The sequence below is a fragment of the Schistosoma haematobium genome, chromosome 4 (genome assembly GCF_000699445.3).
Source record: "Schistosoma haematobium chromosome 4, whole genome shotgun sequence".
NCBI classification, from domain to species: Eukaryota; Metazoa; Platyhelminthes; class Trematoda; order Strigeidida; family Schistosomatidae; genus Schistosoma; species Schistosoma haematobium.
The window spans coordinates 16960511-16982957 of NC_067199.1; the positions used below are offsets into that span (position 1 = coordinate 16960511).

A 22447-nucleotide genomic window follows, 5' to 3' on the forward strand; every position below is an offset into this window, starting at 1 on the left:
AAATACAGTGTTTCGATACATAAATAATATTTCCATGTAAACTATTATTACCCTTCTTGTTGTAATTTTTGTGGTGTTATGAATGGACTTCTATTCAGCGTGGTTTACACTTTGGCTTGTGATAGTACTTCTTGGTAGGAAGTGAAACCCTCTCACAGTCGCGAAAATGAATCAGTGAAATAAATTACATCCAATGTTTTAATTCTGACCTTGACCTACCATGCGGTTCTCTTAGGTGAAGTGTTTACACACCATATCTATCTAGTCTATAACATCACGGTGGGAACAAACGCGAAACTCGCCGGACGAAATAGATCCAATAAAGGCTACAAATCTTATTTTTATTTAAATGAACGAACCTTTATAGTTTAAACACTAAGCCCTCGTTAACAAATCATTATAGACAAAGGCTCTCAGTCAAGATTGATTGCGTGTAAAAATGATTGTGATACCGGAGAAGTAGTTCCGTCTGTTTGCACGAAAATCCTTTCATTCAAAGTGACTATACATAAACATGTCATGAACCGTATTTGATGCTTATGTATTTCAGAGTTAGTGAAGAATGTATGCAGAAAAGTGAGAAGTAATGGTCATTCTATTTAATATGAATATTAATCTGAGAGTGCCGTTTTTCTGTAACCATTGATTAATTATTGTTCCGTGTAGGCCGTTTGTGTTTTCGATTTCTGTTAACGAATCTAGATTTTGAACATTTTTGTCGTCCTATTCCTCGATTTTGGCAGGAAGGTTTAATAAAATGTTTTTAATTCTGAATATCTAGTCGCCATACCAACAACCGAAAAAGAAAATGCGAGACACTTCTATTCCCACCTAATAGAGTTATTGCATTGATACATCATATATTTTGGCAGCACTAAATTCCACCCATTTAACTTTCGTACTTTTAGCTGTGACTAGATAGGGATACTTACTAATGATTCCGTTTTTTAAAGTGGACCTTGTAACCTTCAGTTTGTTCATGACTTAAATATTATTCTTATTTGATCAGCATCTGTATTATAGTCAGAAAATGAACTTTCCCAAACGGTGTGAACGTTATTGGTCTCCATAGCTTTCCGAGATTTCATACAGTGTCCTAATTCTCGTATTTCATGATCATTTGCTCATATATCCAGTGATAACAATCTCACTGGATGGCCAATTTAAGGCTCTCTGTTTCAAATACATATTTTTATCAATATCACGTTCCATATCAATGTTTGACATCACTTGACACCAACACTGTACAATTCTTTTGCCTCCTAAATAACATCACTAGTGAATATATTAATTGGGATTATAAGTATCCTGTCTGTTGGATATCATATCCTCTACATGTAGTTTCTTGTTTTTACATAAAAAAAATGGATAAACTCTCCATATTAGTCGTTCAAAAATCTGCAGTGTCAAACAACTATTATTTCATCTATTTCCTCCCTAATCTCACTAAATCAATTTTATTAATAGCCTAATTAGGCAGGGATGTCACGTCGGTTTCGTTTTGAAATGGTGCCATTGTACAACATAGATTACTCAAAAGACTATTGCGATTAGCACAAATCATTCTCACTAATAATAATTAAACGAAGCGCTCCATGATACGGGATTTCGAATACGTTCACAACAAAAGTACTTTAATGATTGTTCATTCTAGTGACAGTTGATGAATAAATTTTTGTCTACTGATTTAATTTACTACGGTTTGTTCTTTTAAAAATATCACATTGTTTGTACTGCCACTTCTTTCATTTTCTCTGCTAAGAAGAAGGTTATTCGTACTTCTTTTGTTTGATTACGTCGTCATATCTCCATATATGTCAATATATGTATTATGATTATTATCATCCCACATTTACCGATAACGTTTCAACTCACGGATAACATGGAAGTCAATCTTTCTTTTGCAGCGTTTCCTACTGCATTACCAAAGAGAACGGGATTAGCACTAACTACACCGAGCACAAATTTGAAGTCCCGACTGCCTGTGTAAGGAGCGAGCGACCATATGGTCTAGGTGGTACCGATGTAAGTTCTATTATATGTCACAAGAATTTGATCTATGTTTTAACTAGAACAGGAAGTATGCTGAACTTCGCAAAGCTCTGTTTAAGTTTCTTCATGCAACTAGCAGTGATACATGTAGCTACTACGAGAGGACCAATATTTCTGGAGTACTCGGCACCAAAAACGGGAAAACATAACATGAGGAATTTTATGAACATCAATTATCTAATGAACTACCACCTTGATCATTATTCATCGTCTCCTAAATGTGCAGAGGTAATTGACAACAGAATGGCTGAAAGTAAATCATCAGTAAAACCTGGAAAATTATAGCACTGTTTGGTATTAGCACACTTATCTGTGGGGTGATTTGTTAAAGAACGGCTCAAAACGGTCAAGCAATTTGCAAATAACCAATCGTACTGAAGAACATCTCACATGTAAACTAACATCATGACTAAATTTTGTGACATAAAAGGGTTTTAATTTTCTACAAAGAACAAATGTCACAAGCCGAACTCAGTGTCCGGCGCCATCAAATCCCATCTTCAACACCCCCATCTATGCCGCTTGTAATCTAAGTACTAAAAATGGCTCTGAAACAAAACTGGTTCAATTTATTTTATTTGAGTCTTTTTAAGTGATCTTTGTCCTCCAGCACCATCTTTGTTAAAAGACTCTAGATAGTAAATCAATACTCAAAATTATATGTTTTAAGGAGATAAGCTCAGGATAAAGACCGAACACGCTTATTCACTATGAACTGAAGTCTGGAGTAAAAGATAGTCGACATCAGGGTGAGAATAAACTTCAATCTCAACCTCAGTTTTAACCTTGTACCTGGTAACCAGCCAAAATGAAGAGGAATTATTGTTTACACAATTGCGATCCATGATGAAGAGCGCGCTTTGTTCGCTGTCATTTTTGCTACCTTACATGAAAATCGAAAAGTGTTCTACGGCTGAAATACAGCTCCATCATGCTGTGGACACGTCAATTGTAGCTCACCCAGCCATGATGGTAGAAAATCACAACGTAGCAATGTAATACCTCCATTAAAAATTATTAGAAAATATTTAATATCAGGTGGCTAAATAACTCGAAAACACAACCTTCATTACAGACTACAAAACAACTAGATGACTTGAAAGAGTGGAGTTTACCCTCAGCAACATATCATAATATTTGTTTCTTCGTATGGTATCTAGGGCTTAGTTAGTAGACGCGCACATTATAATTTCGACAATATGGATGAGGAAGTTATTAAAGAGCAAGAAGATGGCTTAAGAGGAGATATATTGGATTTAAAAGCCCAGATTGAAGAAAGCGAATTGATTTACGGGATTCCGTCCAAAGGAATGGGGTTTGCGAATTTGACCACCCAAGATAATGTTGCTAAAGTTCAGTTTATGTACCAAAGGACCCGGAACACTTTAGTCGTGAACGAAAATGTGCTTTGCATAAAACCATGCAGGTGCTCGAGCCCCAGTCAATTTTTCTTCAGGCGGACCTCATGGTTAAGGAATTAGATGCTTCGTCAAGGCGTGAGTATACGGAAAAATCACTACCCATTCTTGTGCATCAAGTATGTTGCTTATATGCTTGACTGTTGTAGTTTTTTATCGACAGGATGCATCAGATGGTTATCCTTAAGCATTCTCATGTGCTAAGGTGGAAGCGCTATTGTTCCTCAACTTCAGCAATTGAGTCCATATGTTCAGAGTACCTTGATAGATTACAGTAAGTACATTAAATTATTATTAAGCGTTTTGAATTCCTGTAGACAACTTACAAACGAATATCTAGATGCCAGTTCTAGGGCACGCAGGCTTGCTTCAACTACAGAGGGGTTGTTGACCGGTTCAGATTGTGGTATTGAGGACGTAACGGTAGATGATTACCAGGTCTACTTGCGACACATAGTCTATCACTTACGATCACTTTCCTATGTTAACCAGATTTTAAACGTAACAGTCGTTATCTTAAAATCACTCCATTTTTAGATAATCAAATGGTTTCCGTATCATTACAGAGACAAACTAAAAGGAAGTTTGAACGTAAGCATAAATAATTAGTTACTTGTTTATTTATTTATTATTCTAAATGGTACTATGTAAATGAGTTCTGAAACAGAGCATTGATAAAGTTTTAGGTTCCCTGTCAACCATTCGGCCAGAAATTGTAAAGGACTTTCTTTTATACTCATTCGCTGTTTTATGATAGTGAAAAATTTCTGTCATCTATAGATAAACAAGAAGCCGTATTATAGTCTGAGATTCTATTACTTGATCATATTCTAGCATATTTATCAAATCAGATCACTGTGAAGATATTAAAGTTTTGTTAATATTTTTCGGGTGGATTAATGGTCTTATTCTGTTAGCTAGATTTTGCAGTTAAGCACTTAGGGACTAGCCTCCGACAAAGTTCTTCAAGATCATTCAAATTTCCTGCATTGCAGACTGTCAAAAAGATTAAACTCCTCATGAATGTTATCAAACAGATTATTATAATTCATAGGTTTTAAAGGTTAAGCTTTAATTCCTACTTAGATGTCAGATTTATTTTATAGCAATGTACCTCACTAAGCTTTATTGCTTACTGGCGGGTATGGTTTCGGTAAAAAAGTAAAAGAAATGTTTGTGTTGTCAGCAAATTAAAGTACTGTAAGAATTGGTGAAGTCGAGCCTATTCGACTTAATCGTAAGTAAAGTGGATTATAACTAAATACATAATATATTTAAGTTATGTGGGTCAAACAGTGTTTTGGCATGCTATTCCTACGTGTTGTTCATTACTTAGAGGAACTGAGAAGCTGAGACTACTTACTTAAGACTGTATAGAAAGAAGATAAGAAAATTGCTTATTGTATTTACAGTCTGACTGTGCCAATGAGGATAAAGACAGAAGAAATAAAAGTCGTTATGCATAGTCTACAGACAGACTTCTACCGACAATTTTGCAACCATACTATTTTAGAAGTGTTTTGACGAAAGCGAGCATCCTATTTAGAAATGTTTTGAATCTTGTGGGTTGATCAGTGTTTTGTTACTGTCACAGAAGGCTAAAGTTTTAATAATCCTGTCATTAGAAAGAATTTTCGCTAAATATTCTAGCGTAAATATGACAGGATTCGAAATAAGAGGATATAAAACAATTTAAAAAGTTATTTTAATAGTTGCGTACATGAGTCATTTGAAGCTAGAACATCATGGAAAAATTGAAAGCACTGGACAGCCGTTTCGTCCTCGTTTATAACTCAGCAGTGCGCATCCACGATCCCGCCTCATGGGCTTAGAACCCTGGACCTGTCGGTGTCTCGCGCGAACGCTTAACATCTAGACCATTGAACTGGCATCTTAAGGTGTTGATGTCTAATTTCAACTAATCCACGAAATCGAGCCACCGTCTGTTGTGAGATAGTAACTCGCTGAAGAAAATAGTGGACGGTGGCTCGATTTTGTAGATTGGTTGAAGTTAGAAATTGGCAATGTTGGATGCCGGCTCAGTGGCCTAGAGGTTAGGCGTTTGCTTGCTAGACTGATGGGTCCTGGGTTCGAGTCTTGCAAAGCAGGGTCGTGGATGCTCACTGATAAGTCCATGTTTTCCATGACGTTTTAGCTTCAATTGACTCATGAATGCAACTATTAAAACTACTATATTATCCCCAAAAACCTCTTTTTGATCATTTAACATGTGTTACAATTAAATCTACTCGGCAGCGTAAGACAGAACTGTAGTTACTACTTTATGGATTAAGTGGATGTATTGTGACTATTGTTCTGTGGGCTATAAGTGAACTTATCGGAAGAAGTTGCATTGATTTTCCCAGAAAAATATTTTAATTAAAAATTATAAAACTAATTTAATGTAAAAAAGTAACAGTTAGAACCAGTCAGTATGTTACCATGTAAAACATCTAAATAGACAGCTAAAACTCAAGGCAGTCAATTCGTGTTCGTATTAACTATTTCACAGTAATGAAACCAATGAGATCCTTTTAGGAGACTTATTTTATCGTTTATCCTGTCACTATGTTTTTTAGTTTAAACGTGTTTTTGTTGTGTTATTACATAATTTCAATAAAAATGCAAAACTGATATATTTTGGAGGGGTTTGTAGATGGAATTCAATATCAAAATCAAACTCATAATTATTCAATTGCCGTTTTAAAGAGTGGAGAGATATAAGTAAAGTACGTTATTTTTAATGATTGGTTGGATCCCAAGTTAATGGTTCAAATTAAGAGCCAAGTCTAAGGGAAATATATCTTTTAAATTCTTAGTTTATTACTAAAAGATTGAAAAATGACTTTCTATTGTTGAATCAGCTGGTATAAAAAGTTTTATTTGATTCAGCTTAAACACCAGTTAAGATTGTGTGATGTAATAATGGGAATAAGTATAAACAGCAGTTGTTTGCTAATTGCTCTTCATTGTTTGTGAAGTGAACTGAACAAAATGAAAAGAACTAGTTGATGAGATAATTTATTCGTATTGAAATCGGCATTTACTATGCAATCAATGAATCTCCTTTGGTTTATTCTTACTTTAATAACTTTACAAAATGGAATTTTTATCAAGCCTAACTAATTGCAAAATTAATTACACATTTTATTTAGAAAGAAAACATGGATGCTACTAAGAAGGATTATTTGCTTGACAAACATGAATCACAGAAACATAAAATGTTGACTAGACTTACTCCGATTAACAAAATTGAGGTTCTTTACGAAAACGTCAGTGACGATAGAAGCAAGCAAAATTATTTACGTATAACAACTGATGATGAGGATAACATTATGTTTTCCACTATGCCAAAGGGTAAAGCCAAAGCAAATACAAACAGAACAAGTGAACTGCCTGGAAAATCATCTGTATATAATAATAAACAGGAAATATTCAATAAAATTGATACCAACACGTCAAAAGAGACTGGAAATGAAAATATAAGGACAAAGTCTGTCAGTTTTAAACCTGACGAAGAAAGAATAAATGTTATGCAGAGCGAGGGTATTTCCGAAAGGTCGCCAAATCACCTTCACTTTTCTGAGCAAAAACTTCAACCATCAAGAATGGCAAATTCAATAAGTTTGAGTTCGAATGACTCATCGTTAGCAAATAAAAACAGTTTGGTATTGGCAGTAAAAACTGGTGTCACAAATGAAAAGGTATCTGTTCTACCACTGCATGCAAATGACCTGGAAACATTACGACCACATCTGGTATTACTGTGTCAGACATATAATATTCAGATGGTAGGTAATATTCTAAAGCATAGGTTTGTAAAGTATGGTTTAAAATTTTTAACGTAAATAATTTACCTTCTAAGTGTTTAAATATTTGTAAGTGAAAATCAATAAAAAGTTTACATTTTGCAGATTCGTGTTCAAAACAAAGCATACCATCAATTTAGAAACTCATTACAAATTATTTTTAGCAATATGGAGAAGTGTTTACAAGATAGCAGTCAGCTCTTACTACAATTCAGATTCACCAAACTCTTATCTTCTTCCTAATTTGAAAAATCATGCTTCACTAGAAATCATGAACTTTCTGTTGGCTTTAAGAAATTTCTTTTTTTTAATTATTAATTAATGGCTTTATTCAATATTATGTTTTGGTACAATATAGAATTCTCAGCACTTTAATTGCTTCTTCTGTTTTTTGATATTTGTTTTCTGTGTAGTTAAGATCCATAGAAACCTGAGTAGTCAATTATTTCATGGTCTTCAAACTTTTTGTGTTTGTATAGTGACGTTGCAGTTGAACAGAATAGGGTTTTATATATTTGTTACTAATAATCTGTGGAGCTCTTATAGGTGTTAAAAAAAAGGTTTAACAGTTTTTGTTAATTATGTGCTCTGATTTTTTGACGAGAAAGTTTTTTGATGTACATTAATTGAACACTAAATTGTATCCACTTTTATGTTTGTCTTGTGCGAAGTGATAACCGAATGTTATCAAATACGTTGGGAAATGGCTACCAGTTTAAGTGACTCGATACAACCTGAACCTTCAAAAAAATAGAACAAAGTTACGTAAAATTTGACTTTCATTTGTAAACTGAAATTAGAAATACATTTGTTTGATAATTAATTTGATTTAATGCTATGGTAAAGTAATTAATTTCCGATTACTTAACAGTGAATATAAGTAATTCCAAATAATTTAAATTGTCGTATTAATTATGTTCAAACATATTCAGAAAATTGATGAACAACTCCGACTAATATTAAGTGTTCAGAGAAGTTAGAAATCATTTAAAATAAAAAATGATGAAGAATTCGACAGTGACTTCATCTTTCACAAACTAAGAAACAAATAATCATACGGAAATCATGGATTTTCCTTTAGACTTATCTGCATTTATACTTCGTTCAAAATTTCTGCTAATTTGTTTTATTTATTCTTCAATCTTGTAATGATTCTATATCAATTTGAGTATGAATGGACACGAGGTAACAGTATTTATTGTCTAAATAATATATTTAACTAGTGTAACATTATTTTTTCTGGTCACCAGAGTATTCAATTCAGCTTTTTCACGTTGAGAATATTTAAATTGATTCATGGTAATGAAATGTCGCTACATAGCGTATTCAATACTGTTGTACATGTTTTATATTCTTATTTGTCGAACTGATTTGTTTTTGTACTTAATCAGTATTTTAGGTATATAAAACAGTAGAGAAGTTAGAGTATCAGGAAATATAAGATCATGGTGCAACCACTGATTCTGTTATACCTTATTTATATACTGAAAATGTTTTGTGTATAGCTGAATAACAACATCGTCAGTGAACATCATTTTTTTAGTCACTCTTCTTTTTATATATTTTGTGATGCCACAACTTGGTAAATGAATTTTGGGAAGTTGTGTTTATGTTTGATATACGTTAGAAGTTTATTTATCGCTTATTTTGTTATTAAGGATATTGATTCCATACGCTCAACATCAGATGAAATGGAATTATTCGCCGTAATCAATCGTAAATTTCAACATATTTTCAATCATCAAGATGAAATGTACGATTTTCGGACATATGATCATACAAAAGTAACAATTCAGTGTTTTAGTAATTTTTGCTTTGTTATATAATAAAATATTTTATAAATGACTTCATTTAAAACATACAGTTGAAAAGTATAACTTTTAAACTATTATGAAGTTTTATACGACTATTAGTACATCCTAAACCCAAATACCATCACTGAGGATTAAACTGATGATTTTTCAAGGGTTTTAATTGTATTCGGGTCAAATGGACTAAAATTACAGTTGCTGATTGAAATACTAAATTGATTGGATATGAATTATGTTTTGCTCATAGAATATGATGCATTTGTGTGACATAACAAGATGGACAAAAATTTTGTCAAGAACATCAAGTTGTAGGTTTTCTACATGAGTAAGTTTGCATTCACAATGCAATAGCATTTTTAATAAATGTTCATATTTTATTTATGTATAAATGGAAAACTTTCCGTGGCACCAGTCCTTGAAGTCACTAACTTCTAGTCTGAGCCATGTTGGTAGATGCAGACTACTTGGTTGGAGTTTGCGTGACTATCGTAACCAATGGTTGGAGACTATGTGTGACATGGCTCAGAATCGATCACAATGGCGTAGGTGTATACACTCCCTGTCTTCCCTTAAACTAATAGATTAAAATCACTTCATATCTTTCTTTCTACGAACTAATTTTTTCTTCCTGTACTATGTCCTTATATGCAATCTTTCTTTTATATATTACCACCATTGAATTAACTACTTCTATGAATTCGGTGTTCATCTTTTTGTGCTAATGAGGTGTGGTAACTTGGACCGGTGTACATATGTGCGTGGTCCTACGTTGTAACTGACTGACTGACTTGCTAAAATAAAATAAAAAGGATGCAGGTATTCTTTTTGACTGGTTAAAAGCTGTACAGAATATCGGAATATCGAGCAAACCCCCAACATCTCATCAGATATTGTATGCCTGAGTAGACAATCCAACTAGAAATTGCAAAGGATAGATTATGCAAACAGTCATGTTCATAAAGTATAGTTTAAATAGATTTCTGAAAATAAAACGCCATCGTACATGTACTCAACCAGTTGAAACTTATCTAAAGAATTAACACAGCAGAAATGCCATTAAAACTACACGTATATATTTATATCAAATGGTATGGAAACAAATGACTTTTAAAAAGATTTGTTTTGCTCCCTATTAAGATATGCATGAAAACTCAATCTCGATCATTCGTTTATAAGATTTTATATCTGTGAGTTCCAGTCTACCAGTGATTTATTAAGGCTGTTACAACTACGCAGTAATAATTAACTAAAGTCTTTTATAATGGTTATTTTAATTATTTAAAGAATGTATGCCTCAAAATATTGAAGATTAAGACTTTTTTATTTGGTTTTTGTAACTGTAATAATTATTTATAGGCTGTTGCGGAGCGTTGGGGATTAGATATGTGGCTGCATGCTATGAAAAAACCTAGTAATTGGTTGGAGTTTATAAAATTGAAACCGAGGCGAGATGAACGTGTAGTAAAATATATGATGGGACTAAGATGCAATATAGTGATAGACGATCTCCTGTTGGCAGCATCAAAATTTTTACATATTAGATCATCAGAAGTAAGTTGTAAATAAACTGCATAAATAATTAATTTAAACATAACTAATTGTACTCATCTTCTCAATTCAGTTATGGATACGTAAATAGTTTATATCTATCAGCTTAATGGATTTGAAAATGACTGAATAGTTAGGTGCAGTTGTCCATTCTCCTATGGTGACGAGTGAGCTAAAACTGTGAAGAGAGAGTAAATATTTTAACGATTAGGGCTTAATATTGTTGGAGGAAATCCAACATTTTAGCAACTTCAACAACACATTAGAATAGATTTTTCTTAGTTTGAATTTTTTTCGAAAGACAGCTCAAAACATCAAAATGTACCAAATCAGCAATGAATTTGATAAAATTGCTTGATCAGGGTATATAGCTCTTAGATAACATAACAAAATAGGTCGGGATTGAGTGGATGATTCTTTTTGTTTGTTTTTAAGACTTACTAACAGTGCTCATGCGTAGTTTTTATTTCATGTTACATTCGTTTATTCGAAATATTACTCATTTTTTCTTATTTTTGTTTGACTAGTAACGCAGTTATTTTGTTCAATCAACGTTTTGTTTTGTTAGTTGTCTCATTTGTTGGTGTTAAGTATTGTTATGTGTTTCAATACACAAATGTTCCGAATCTCACACTATTCGTAAGTAGTACTTATATTACGCAATTTGGTGATACGTACACATGTATATTTCGTAGTCTATAAGTCACGCTTGGTTTGTTCAAGAGAAGCTAATTATCCAGTTATATAGGCTAAATTAGTTAATATAATTTTGAATACTCTTTCAAATTACTTGTGATGAATTGCTTTCATCACTGGGTTAAATTTTGAATTAAACTAATGTAATAATCATAATCAAATATTTTTCATTTTTTCACCTGGTTTATTTTAAGTATTTAACCGTTTTTTCTTCTCTATTCATCTAGCGTGTGCAAGATGCGTTACGTCATCATGTAATGGTTATCTCACATTCACCGAAAATACGAACAGCATCAGTTTTATCTCATAAAGATGGTCAAAATACTGTTGAGATATTTAAGAAGATTTATACAAATCCTGAACTATATTCGAAGTAAGTTAAGATCATTTAATAACGATATTATAACTATTCAGATTTAAGGTCTATGTTTAGGTCGAGTCTCAAGTGTCATACGTTTTTATCGACAAATTACTTGAGCAAATTACTTAAATATGAAGGTGTTTGCTTTTTGGGATAATCGTTTGCTGGAAATCAGTATGTACATTATTTCGAAGCTTGACAACGTGAAAATGTTTATTAGATGTGAAACCATTTTTTTCGACCTATCTAAATATTTCATCTATAGGTTTATATATTCGAATAAAGCCTAAGCATCGTGGAATCTTTTAGAATTGTAAATTTACTTAAAACATTGGGTATATGGATAGTATTTTATCATATAAAGAATAAAATTTAGAAATAATTAGTAATGTATCAGGTTGAGATTGTGAATTAATACACGATGAGTACTAATTGAATAGGATAGTTTTTAGAAACGAATAAGTTTCTGAGTACACCAAATCAAACAAACCCTGTTTTCTATGACACAATGATTCAGACTAAGGATATGTCAATCTGGGTAATTACTTCTAAATAAATCTTTGAAAAGTCGGCTGTTTATCTTACTGTTGGAGGATTTCGGTGATTTCTTTAAAAATCTTCAGAAGCCACAAGAATATAGAGAATAATTTAACCGGTTATCATTCCTTAGAAATTTTCAAGAGAATCTCAGAAAACAACAGGTCATAATTTCATTATTCAACTGCAAAAAATACAAATTTTGTTGCCAAACTTATCATGTTTTCAAGTGTTCCTAGAAACGCAACGTCACATGTGATACCATCAGTACCTTTGTTTTCTGTACACGAATTCACCTTCGAAGTAGAATCCTTTTCATACTCATCACATTTCGTTTTCTAATGTGAGTTAAATAAAAGGTTTTTAGGGGTTAAGTAGCAGTTAGCAAATTGGTTTCTAAGCGTTAAAGCTCAAGACATATAACTTTCACACTAATAATACAAGGAAAAAGAGTTATTCTATATCCTTGTAGCCAAAAGTGTTAAGCAGTTTAAAAATATAGAAATACAAAAATAATGTATTCGGATGTTTTAAAAACAAATTTTATGTTCGTGATTATGGTAGGTTTCAAGTAAACACATCAGTAACATTGATTTTTGTTTGTTTAGCTGTAATTTTTGTATTTCAAATAGAAAAGCTGAACTATTTCAACAGAAATATAAGTTTTATATATATATATATATATATATATATATATATATATATATATATATATATATATATATATAAGTTATCAAGAGTTTTACCATTGATTTTTAGCGGAAATATTTTATATGGCAGTATCGAAGAATATTTAAACTCATTATGAAACAAGTTTCTAAATGATGTTTGTTGAATTATTGTGAAAATATACCCTGAGTACCATAGTTTAAGTTAAAAACTATAATATTGGTGTGATAGGTTTTGACATTTGCGTAAGTATGAATATTTTCAACATGTTTTTGAAAGGAATCAAAGTTATATTAAGTAACAAAACAAATTTCAATATATCGGTGAGACTATAATTGATGGACAACCTTTGAGCGACGCTTAAATGACCTTGAGGGTTTTCACCTGATAACTAGGACCAAATGAGGGTTATAAACCAGTGTGAGGAATTAGAATTATGATTTACAGTTGACTGTTAGGGTTAGTAATTAGATTTAGGGTTTTCATCACGAACTGACATGTTATAATGCCATGAATCTACTTAGTCAAATGAATGAATTAGTTTCGCGCTAAAATCCGAGGCCTATCATCTTACACCTAATTGGTTCATCCATAAATTATAGTCTCGCTGAAAAATCTCTTAATGCTTTTCAATGTAGAAACTACTTTGATATTAAATAAAATCAGAATGAGATTAGGTTATTAACATTTTTATTTATTCACTATCTTTTAACTGGTTATTTTCGAGCTTTCACTGAAAAGACTCAATCGTTAACTCTAGTCGAGAGATATTTAAAGAAAAAATCTACTAAGACCATCATTCAATGAATGGTATTCAATCTTTGCTAGTTCCAAGTAATTGTCACTTGATCTAATGTTCTTTAGTTATTCAAGAAAAATATATGGGGAATACTGAGATCTAAGTATTCTGTATTAGTATTGTAATGACAATGGTAAAACATGATTTACTTTATTGTAGGGACTAGAGAAAGATGCTCCTTTAGTGTAGTTAGTACTGATTATTTATGAAGATACACCTTTTGTCTAAATATGTCATAACTTCGATATCTCTAAGATATACAGACCTCTGGAAGTAATCTATAACTGTTTATGTTGATTGATAATTGAGTAATCATGTAAAGCATTACTACTTTATTGAATTATCCTTTTAATTAATAAATTTCCAGTTCCATTGGATCTGTTGAAGGTGGGAAATCTAAACGTGATGATTATGATTTCACCCAAACTATGCGACGTTTGGGATTAGATGATGATATGAGTGGGTCAAATGATTCACTTAACGGTCAAGGTGCTTATTTGTCATTTTTACATCTAAGACACTTGAAATTAAGAGATTTAATGCGTACAGTAAGTAAATTGTTATTGTATTTATTTTTTTATATTACTTGCTAACCTTTTGACAAATGAAGGGGGTTGTGTACAACAGGTCGATTTTACACATTAATCTAATGCTCTGGTTGATAATCATCCTTTATTTATGAATTTGCTCAAAACCTATTCAAACTAGTTAGCGTTGAAAAATTCTAATTGTAAATTGCTGAACATTACTGATCGATTATGTATAATAGTATTTTATAGTGTTTGACTAGGTGACTTACACTTAAAACATTTTTGAGTTGTTCTACAATTATAAGATGAAAGAGAAAATGTTCTTGGTTTTAGAATCTGCATCTCATAAACAAACAAATGAGCTTCACTATTTACTCATACAATATAAGTATACTTTGTATTACTTTACTTACTTACTACGCTTACCATAATAAGCGTACATTAGCCCTTATATATATTGCAAGAAAGCATTTCATCATTGTGTTGGTTTTCAGGTGACCTGGACACTGTACAAACTCTTTGTAACCTGAATATCAGAGCTTCATCTCGTGATGCAACCATACAAGTACCCAAAAACATGAACACTGAAGACGAAGTTTTCTTTACTGAACTGTCTTTTTTAGCTTATCGACGTAATGAAGTTCTACCTTTGTTGTAAGCCTATGTTACTACTTTCAAACTTTCGGTTTTGTCCGGTTACAGGAGCAGGCTTTAAACAACAATGAAGTAGTGTATAGTTTTTCATTCTAATTTAAAAGATAACAGCTATACATGGTCAGCTACTTATTATAAAATCAGTTCCAGTAATTATTGATCTAAACGGAATTACATCTAGAATTAGCTTTTCTAATGTTATTAAATCACTACTCTGTAGCGTAAATGCACGGTGATGGCGTAAAGATTTTATTTTACATAATTCAAGGTGAATCAATGTTATCACCTTTAAAAAACACCCGATTGAAGCAGCAGATTTGTTTTTCTTGCTACTGTTTAAAAGGTACCAATCAGGTCTCTGAATTCAGCTCTTTTAGCTGCTCCGTTTCACACAGTTTTTTAAACCCTGTATATCTTTCTAGAACTGTGCACATATGTGATTTTGCAAAAATATGATTTATCATCAATTTTATGAATGATCGATTACCTATCGGAAAGCACAAGAGAATTTACATGTTCAATCTTTTTTGTCATGTCCGTATACTATACTTGCAGTCTTCATGATTTTCAAAAAAGATTGGTTGACTTGAGATGTTTGGTGTATTATTTTATCTTTGTGAAAAGCTCTGAAGAAATCATGAATTTCCTCAAAGTTTTCTCAAATGTCAACCAACATTAGTAGCTTTAATCCTCATGTTCACAGAATACACCATGTATGCATTTCATTTCGAAAATACAAAGTGATGACAAAGATTACTTCCTGTCTAGTTTTGTAAATTATAATCATGAGTCGATAATTATACAATAATTTGAATACATTTTACGTCATTCACTTAGAAACTTCTGTAATTACTTCTTTAACTTACATAACTACAGAAGAATGGCTATGAAGTTATCTAGAATGTAGATAATTATTTATATGATGGTTATATACTTCTCTAATTCTTTGTTGTAGGGAGAATTTTGATAATCAAAATGTACATTATTAACACAATTAATTTTTACTATGTTTTATTAAAGTAATACATACTTCTGTTGGTTACTTATTTTGTTTTTAATCTATAAGCTAATTGGTCTATTCTAACAATTTTTTTCTTTTCACTTTTTCCAGTGTATATCTATTTTAAATTATTTTCGATCAATTGAACGAACGTTAACGATTAATGATCAAGGTTTATCAATAAATGGCAAAGGTGGAGTAGAACGCATGTAAGCTAAGTCTTCTTTTTCTCCTTCTTCTTCTTCTTCTTCTTCTTCTTCTTCTTCAGAAACATATATTGTATCAAACAATTGAGGTTTCAAACAATTTTTAAAATAAACACCAATAAATATTTAATTGAAACCTGAATTTATAAATTAAATTGATTTTAAAAAGTTTTCATAATAGTGAACATTTGTTTTAATGTAGTACACAGTTAACCCTTTATTTCAATATTCAAGTATTTAATTTTCTATTGTTTATGAATACCTTAAGTAGACTAATTTATTAATATAAAATCAATTGCATGTAATGCAATTATGAATAACATGCAAAAACTAAATAAGTGATAAAGAATATTCTTCCCTAAAATGTGATCCAATAAAGTTCAGCTATGATACAAAGATAATTAATGAAATTTTTTTTTTCAATTACAATTTTACTTTTTAAATAGTTTGCTGTTTACTTATCGTTAATTTTTTCTATTTATTTTAAAGTTTGTTAATATTTACCAAAGTTAATCGAGTTAATTAAATGCAGAGAGGGGATTTTTGTGGGTATTATAGTAATTTCATAGTTTAATTCAAGAGTCAATTAGAGCTATATCACCATGAAAAACCTGGAAGCATTGGACGGCCGTTTCGTCTTACTATACTTGGATTAGTTGAAGTTAAACATTAACACCGTTGGATGTCGGGTCAGTGGTCTATTGGTTAAGCACTCGCGCGCGTGACTGATAGCTCCTTGGTTCGAGTCCTGTAAGGCGGGATCGTGGATTCGCACTGCTGGGTCCCACACTGAGACGAAACGGCTGTCCAGTGCTTTTAAGTTTTTCATGATGTTCTAGCTTCAATTGACTCATGAATTCAACTATCAAGTTAATTAAATGCATTAATTTTTATATAAATGAAAAGAAAACAATGAATTAATGTCATTCTCATACATAGAGTAGTTTTTTATTTTGTTTAATTACTTACCAGTCACAAGATTTTTAGAAAAATTCAAAGGATTTAAGATAAATATATCATATAAGAAGGCGGTCAGCCTTCAGCCTACTATTAGACCATAAGTTTAAATTATTTATGTTATTTATTTTATGAATTCTTTCGAATTAAATTATTTGTATGCCTAATTTTCTTAACTGTTGCTGAAACTACTACTTCTATTGCGTTGATATTTGTTGTTATAATTTGTCGTTTGAATGGTTATTGTCTTGGCTCTTTTAATGCTACTTTTTGTACCTGGTCGCCGCTGATTGTTATGTCGGAAACGCTTATCACTTATACTAGGAACGAGGGACCTCTGCGATTCCCATGACGCAAAAGTAAGAACACAAAGACTGATATAAATGTAGTGAACAGAACACGGGTGGGGTCAATCGAATGTATTTAACACAAAATTTCAGGACTTGTTAATAAAATCTAACAATCATAAAGTAAATGCTTAATTTGCAAAATGTCCACCAATTGTCTCAAAATGACTGAGACTTCATTGTTCTTGCATTTTCATACAAATTGCATCCTGTTTCCATTCTTTACTGTTCGATCCTCTTGTCTCTCTGCTGCCAAACCTGTTCACGACTAACACCATATACTACTTATGTCAATATAAGTAGCACACACCACATAAGTAGTGATTTATTAACCCCAAAACACGACAACGACTCTAGTAGAAAATACACTCATTTATAAATTGACTGTCCACCCTTTTTGATTAATAATTAGAATGTAGCAACATATGAAAAATACTTATAGTTACAACAAATCACATACTGAGCATAGTTCATGTCACTGGAATACAAGAATATCGCATATTGTACAGAATAAAATATAATACGAGAAAAGAAAACAAATACTACATTGAGTAATCATTACATTGAATCAAAACTCATAATGAGTAAATCAATGGAAAATTGACTTTTCTTTCCATCATATCATTTGTCCAAATCATTTTATCACGCTATGCAGATGTGTGATTACTTCGACTGATTTACGTACGTAATCGGTTCAATGTTGCTTATGATCGACTGATTGTATGCCTTGATAAGCTTCAAGTAATTATAAAATTTAGATTTTACAGTGAATATTGTGGGAAAATTTCTAGTTATGTTATCATATTTTACATCTGGATATAATTCTGTTAATGACATTTTGGTTAATTCGCCATAAACTACTGATCACCAATTCGTAATCATCTTTATGATGATAATTTTAGTTTCAATAAACACTTTTATTCTATCATCTTATATTAATTAAAGTCAGATTTTACTGAATGTTAACGAATGATACAAGTACTATATATATATATATACTTGGTGTTTACTATGAAATTATTTTAAAGCCAAATAAAATAATTTTTGAAAAATATCAGAAATTTAATAAATTTCAATTTTATTTACTTAATAGTAGAATTCTGTTTAGTTGCAAACTATTTAAATTTTTCAGAAGTCCACAAAATCATCGAGTTGGTGTAGATGGTCAAGATAATCAACGTTGTGGGAATTCATTAAATGTTCATGGTTATCTTTTTAATACACCTCAAGAATTTAAGTAAATCTATGCCTTTCAATTAACAAAACATTTATCATATCAAATCTGTTACTAATTTTAGATTATTCATCAATTCACTTTGATTAATTGAAGTGTCTAATACAGCCTAATTAACTATTTCCTTTGGTTTGTTAGCGCCGAAAATCCCATTCATCTAAATACACTTGACCAACTATATCACAATAGACATTTTTCTATATTTTTGAATTAAATTAAAGAGTATAGGTGCAGAATAAATTGAAATTTACACCATAGCAATGTACAACATTCATTGTATTCATGACTACTTTCTACGAAATTTGATCAGTATAATCAACGATTGCAGATTTTTTAAACTTTCATGCTTCAATTTACGAGTGAATTATCGATAATTACTATAGTCTAAAAGCCACCAAATTTTGTGGTTCTTTGAAAAATATTTCATAATAATGATCACTTTAAGAAAGATATTATGAATTAGAAAAATGTAACTAAGTTGATAGTATTTAAGCAAACAGTACTAAAACTTTATTTTACTCCTTGCCGAACTAACTATACGATGAATAATGTTTGATTAGAAATGAATTACAAGGGATTTTGATCAATAAGATTATTAACAACCCGATAATAAAATGTATCTAGTCGTAACATTGTACAAGGTAGATTTAAATTAAATATTTCACTACTTACTCTCCCCCCTTCCTATTTCTTCTGGTGGTCGACTGGATTATGAAGACCTCGACATTCGAGGCAAAGCACAGAATAAAATGGACAGCTCGGAATCACTTGGAAGATTTGAACTTCGCAGACGAATTATCCCTTCTGTCCCATACACACGAACAGGTGCAGTTGAAGGCAACTAGTGTAGCAACAGTCTGCATCAGTAGGCCTCGACATACACAAAGAAAAAAAGCAAGATTCTCAAATACAACACGGAGAACACCAACCAAATCATACTTGGTGGAGAAGCTCTGAAAGATATGGAATCTCTCACCTACCTGGGAAGCATCATTGATGAACAAGGAGGATACAATGCAGACGTAAAGACAAGGATTGGCAAAGAAACGGTCGCATTCCTACAGTTGAAGAATATATGGGACTGAGAACAACTGTCAACCAACATTAAAGTCGGAATCTTCAATACAAATGTCGAGACAGTTCTACTGTAAAGGGCTGAAACTTCGAGAACTACTATAACTATCACGAAGAATGTACAAATATTTATAAACAATTGTCTACACAAAATATTCAATGTTCTTTGGTCGGATACCATCAACAACAGCTTACTGTGGGAGAGAACAATCCAGCTGCTAGCTGTAGATGATATTAGGAAAAGACGCTGGAAGTGGATAGGACACACATTGAGAAAATAATTAAACTGCATCACGAGGCAATCGCTAACTTGGAATCCGGAAAGGAAACAAGAAAGAGGAAGTCAAAAGAACACCCTACGTCGAGAATTGGAAGCACACTTGAATAGGATGAATAACAACTGGAAAAGATTCCCCAGGATAGAGTTGGATGGATAGTGCTCCTCCACGAGAGGTAACAGGCGTAAGTAATATTTAAGGATGAAACTGGATTAATAAATTACATTTAAAAGTTGTAATCTAAATTAGGAAAATGTATGTATACCTTTTTGTGTATAAATAGCATAAATGTTTTCAAAATATAATTTTTCGCAATTTCTAATACAGAGTTAAAGAATTAGAATTCATGCAGTTTGCTGAAGTAGAAAACCATGATGATTTTTATTATCATGAAGAAGGTAGGATACATGTCAAAGATCAAGTTGGTTATTGGATTGTATATGATTGTGCATTGAATGATTTCAAGTAAGTATCAAATAAGACAGGAATCACAGTAAAACGTCTGTTAAAATTCAAAATTAAGTTTGAGTTTAGATGAGAACATGAACACTGAAATGCAGGTACATTCAGCTGACTAGTCTAAAGTAGGACGAAACTCACATCATCATTCAACTCCTGAGTAAATGACATTATCGAGACAAACCTTTCAGGATGCACTTTTGCTAACAGGGACCGATCAACTGCAATCCTTAACATAAGCAAGTGGAAAATACAAATCCTTAAAATATATCAAGATCGTTGAAATAAATAAAGTTTAAAACCATATAAAAATCGATCTATGGTTTCTGGGTTAGAGATTATATCAAATACTATACTCATTGAATTAATGAATAACAAACATGTAGATTCATTTTTTGCTAATTCATAAAATTATGTAAAATCACAAACTCATGATAAATTAACGAAATCTATCGTTGGCTCATCAGCTATTCACTCAGTAACGCAGAACTTCGTACGTACGTACATCAGTTCGAGTTGCCATACCACATTAACACACGGATACAATTGTCGATTCAGATCCCCTAATAGTAGAGGTAATATGAGTACAAGCATTAGTCAGAGTGATTAGAGTTTGAAGATGTTATTCAAGGAGTATAATCCCGTGAAATAAACTTGGAAAAATAAAAAAAGGACATGAAGAATTCAGAAGATTAGAATTTGAACGCAGAGTGGATGCACCTGTGCCATTGCAAACGATTTTGAGCCATGTCATTCAAGGTCTCTAACCATCGGTTGCTATCGTCTCGCGGATCTCAACCACGAGGTCTACACCTACCAACATGGCTCGGTCCACTTGTCAGTGACTTCATGGATTTGTGCCACGTTTTGGTCTGGCCGTCCCTAGCTTTTTCTCAACCTACTCCTACACCATGAAGCATCGCTCGTCGGGGCAGTTGGTGGTTGGGAATATGTAACACATGTCCCAGCCATCTCAACTGATGAAGTTTCACTACTTCATCAATCGATTTGCCATCCTTACCTATTATCTGTTTCCTAACAACTGCCTTACTCGGTGGTCCCTAGATATACGAGCAATGCTTCGAAGACACTTGTAATCGATTACTAGTAACCTATGATTACCCTCATTAGCTTATAATTATTTCCAATAGTTACTACAAAATATTGAGTAAACCCTACCTTCTAAAGATAAAAACAAATTGTGAAATCAATTCATTTGAAATTTCTGTTGATCGTTTGGTTGTAAATTATTAATCTTGCTTGTAGTGATTTTTAGAATTACTCAATGCAATATAGAATTTGTTTACAAATAAATTCATTATTATTTATCTAATGACAATTATTAACTATTTTTATATTCCAATTCAACTTTTCAAGTCTTATTTATTACTGTTTTATGTATTTCTCTATGAATTAATAACGAATACGAAAATGGCTTTCATATTTATTTAACTTACAGAGAACTAGAACATGATTTACTTTTAATCGCAACAAAATTTTTGCAAAACAATAAACCAGTTCCTATCTCTGTTGATCACAAACAAAAATCCGCAATAATCGATGTAAGTGTAATTGATAAAATGTAGCCTATGAAATGAATATTATATTACTTTTATTATTTCCTTATTTGCTTTTATTTTTAATTGGTGATGTAATGCACAGCAACATTTATTGTGAAAGTTACAAAGTATTTCCATAAAACCACGTACATAGCCTTCAATCGTCTAGTTGCATTTTCCGGTGTGTTCTACAATCTGAACTGTCTTCTTGATTGACCTCCAAGCGTTCTGCCACCATCGTGCTTTTGGAAGCACTGAAACTCTTTAATCTATCCTATGCTTGTTGCACCTTTGGTGTCACTTTCCGATACACACTATTTACAACTATCCTTGTGAGTAACGTCTACTATAATATATTAGAAAAATGTAAATAATTAGTATAAAAAACATAAAGTCAAACAACTTTAATTAGCGTTTAGTTACTGTTGAAGATGTTTCTACTTTCAGTC

At 31.9% G+C, this 22447-nt stretch overlaps 1 protein-coding gene across 1 annotated transcript in view; it reads left to right on the forward strand.

Annotated features, from left to right (window-relative positions):
• Nucleotides 1–3236: 3236 nt before the first annotated feature.
• The window catches only part of MS3_00007535 (uncharacterized protein), an 83821-nt gene continuing 64610 nt past the window's right edge, over nucleotides 3237–22447 (forward strand). Inside the window, exons 1-14 of the mRNA XM_051215826.1 lie at nucleotides 3237–3367; nucleotides 3406–3589; nucleotides 3620–3744; nucleotides 3788–3971; nucleotides 4008–4061; nucleotides 6626–7261; nucleotides 8938–9063; nucleotides 10447–10641; nucleotides 11562–11707; nucleotides 14068–14248; nucleotides 15996–16093; nucleotides 18527–18631; nucleotides 20308–20445; nucleotides 21899–22001. Of these exons, the coding sequence (XP_051066360.1) occupies nucleotides 6818–7261; nucleotides 8938–9063; nucleotides 10447–10641; nucleotides 11562–11707; nucleotides 14068–14248; nucleotides 15996–16093; nucleotides 18527–18631; nucleotides 20308–20445; nucleotides 21899–22001 (1536 nt within the window). The 5' untranslated portion in view covers nucleotides 3237–3367; nucleotides 3406–3589; nucleotides 3620–3744; ... (1 more) ...; nucleotides 4008–4061; nucleotides 6626–6817. The remainder of the gene's footprint in view (nucleotides 3368–3405; nucleotides 3590–3619; nucleotides 3745–3787; nucleotides 3972–4007; nucleotides 4062–6625; nucleotides 7262–8937; nucleotides 9064–10446; nucleotides 10642–11561; nucleotides 11708–14067; nucleotides 14249–15995; nucleotides 16094–18526; nucleotides 18632–20307; nucleotides 20446–21898; nucleotides 22002–22447) is intronic.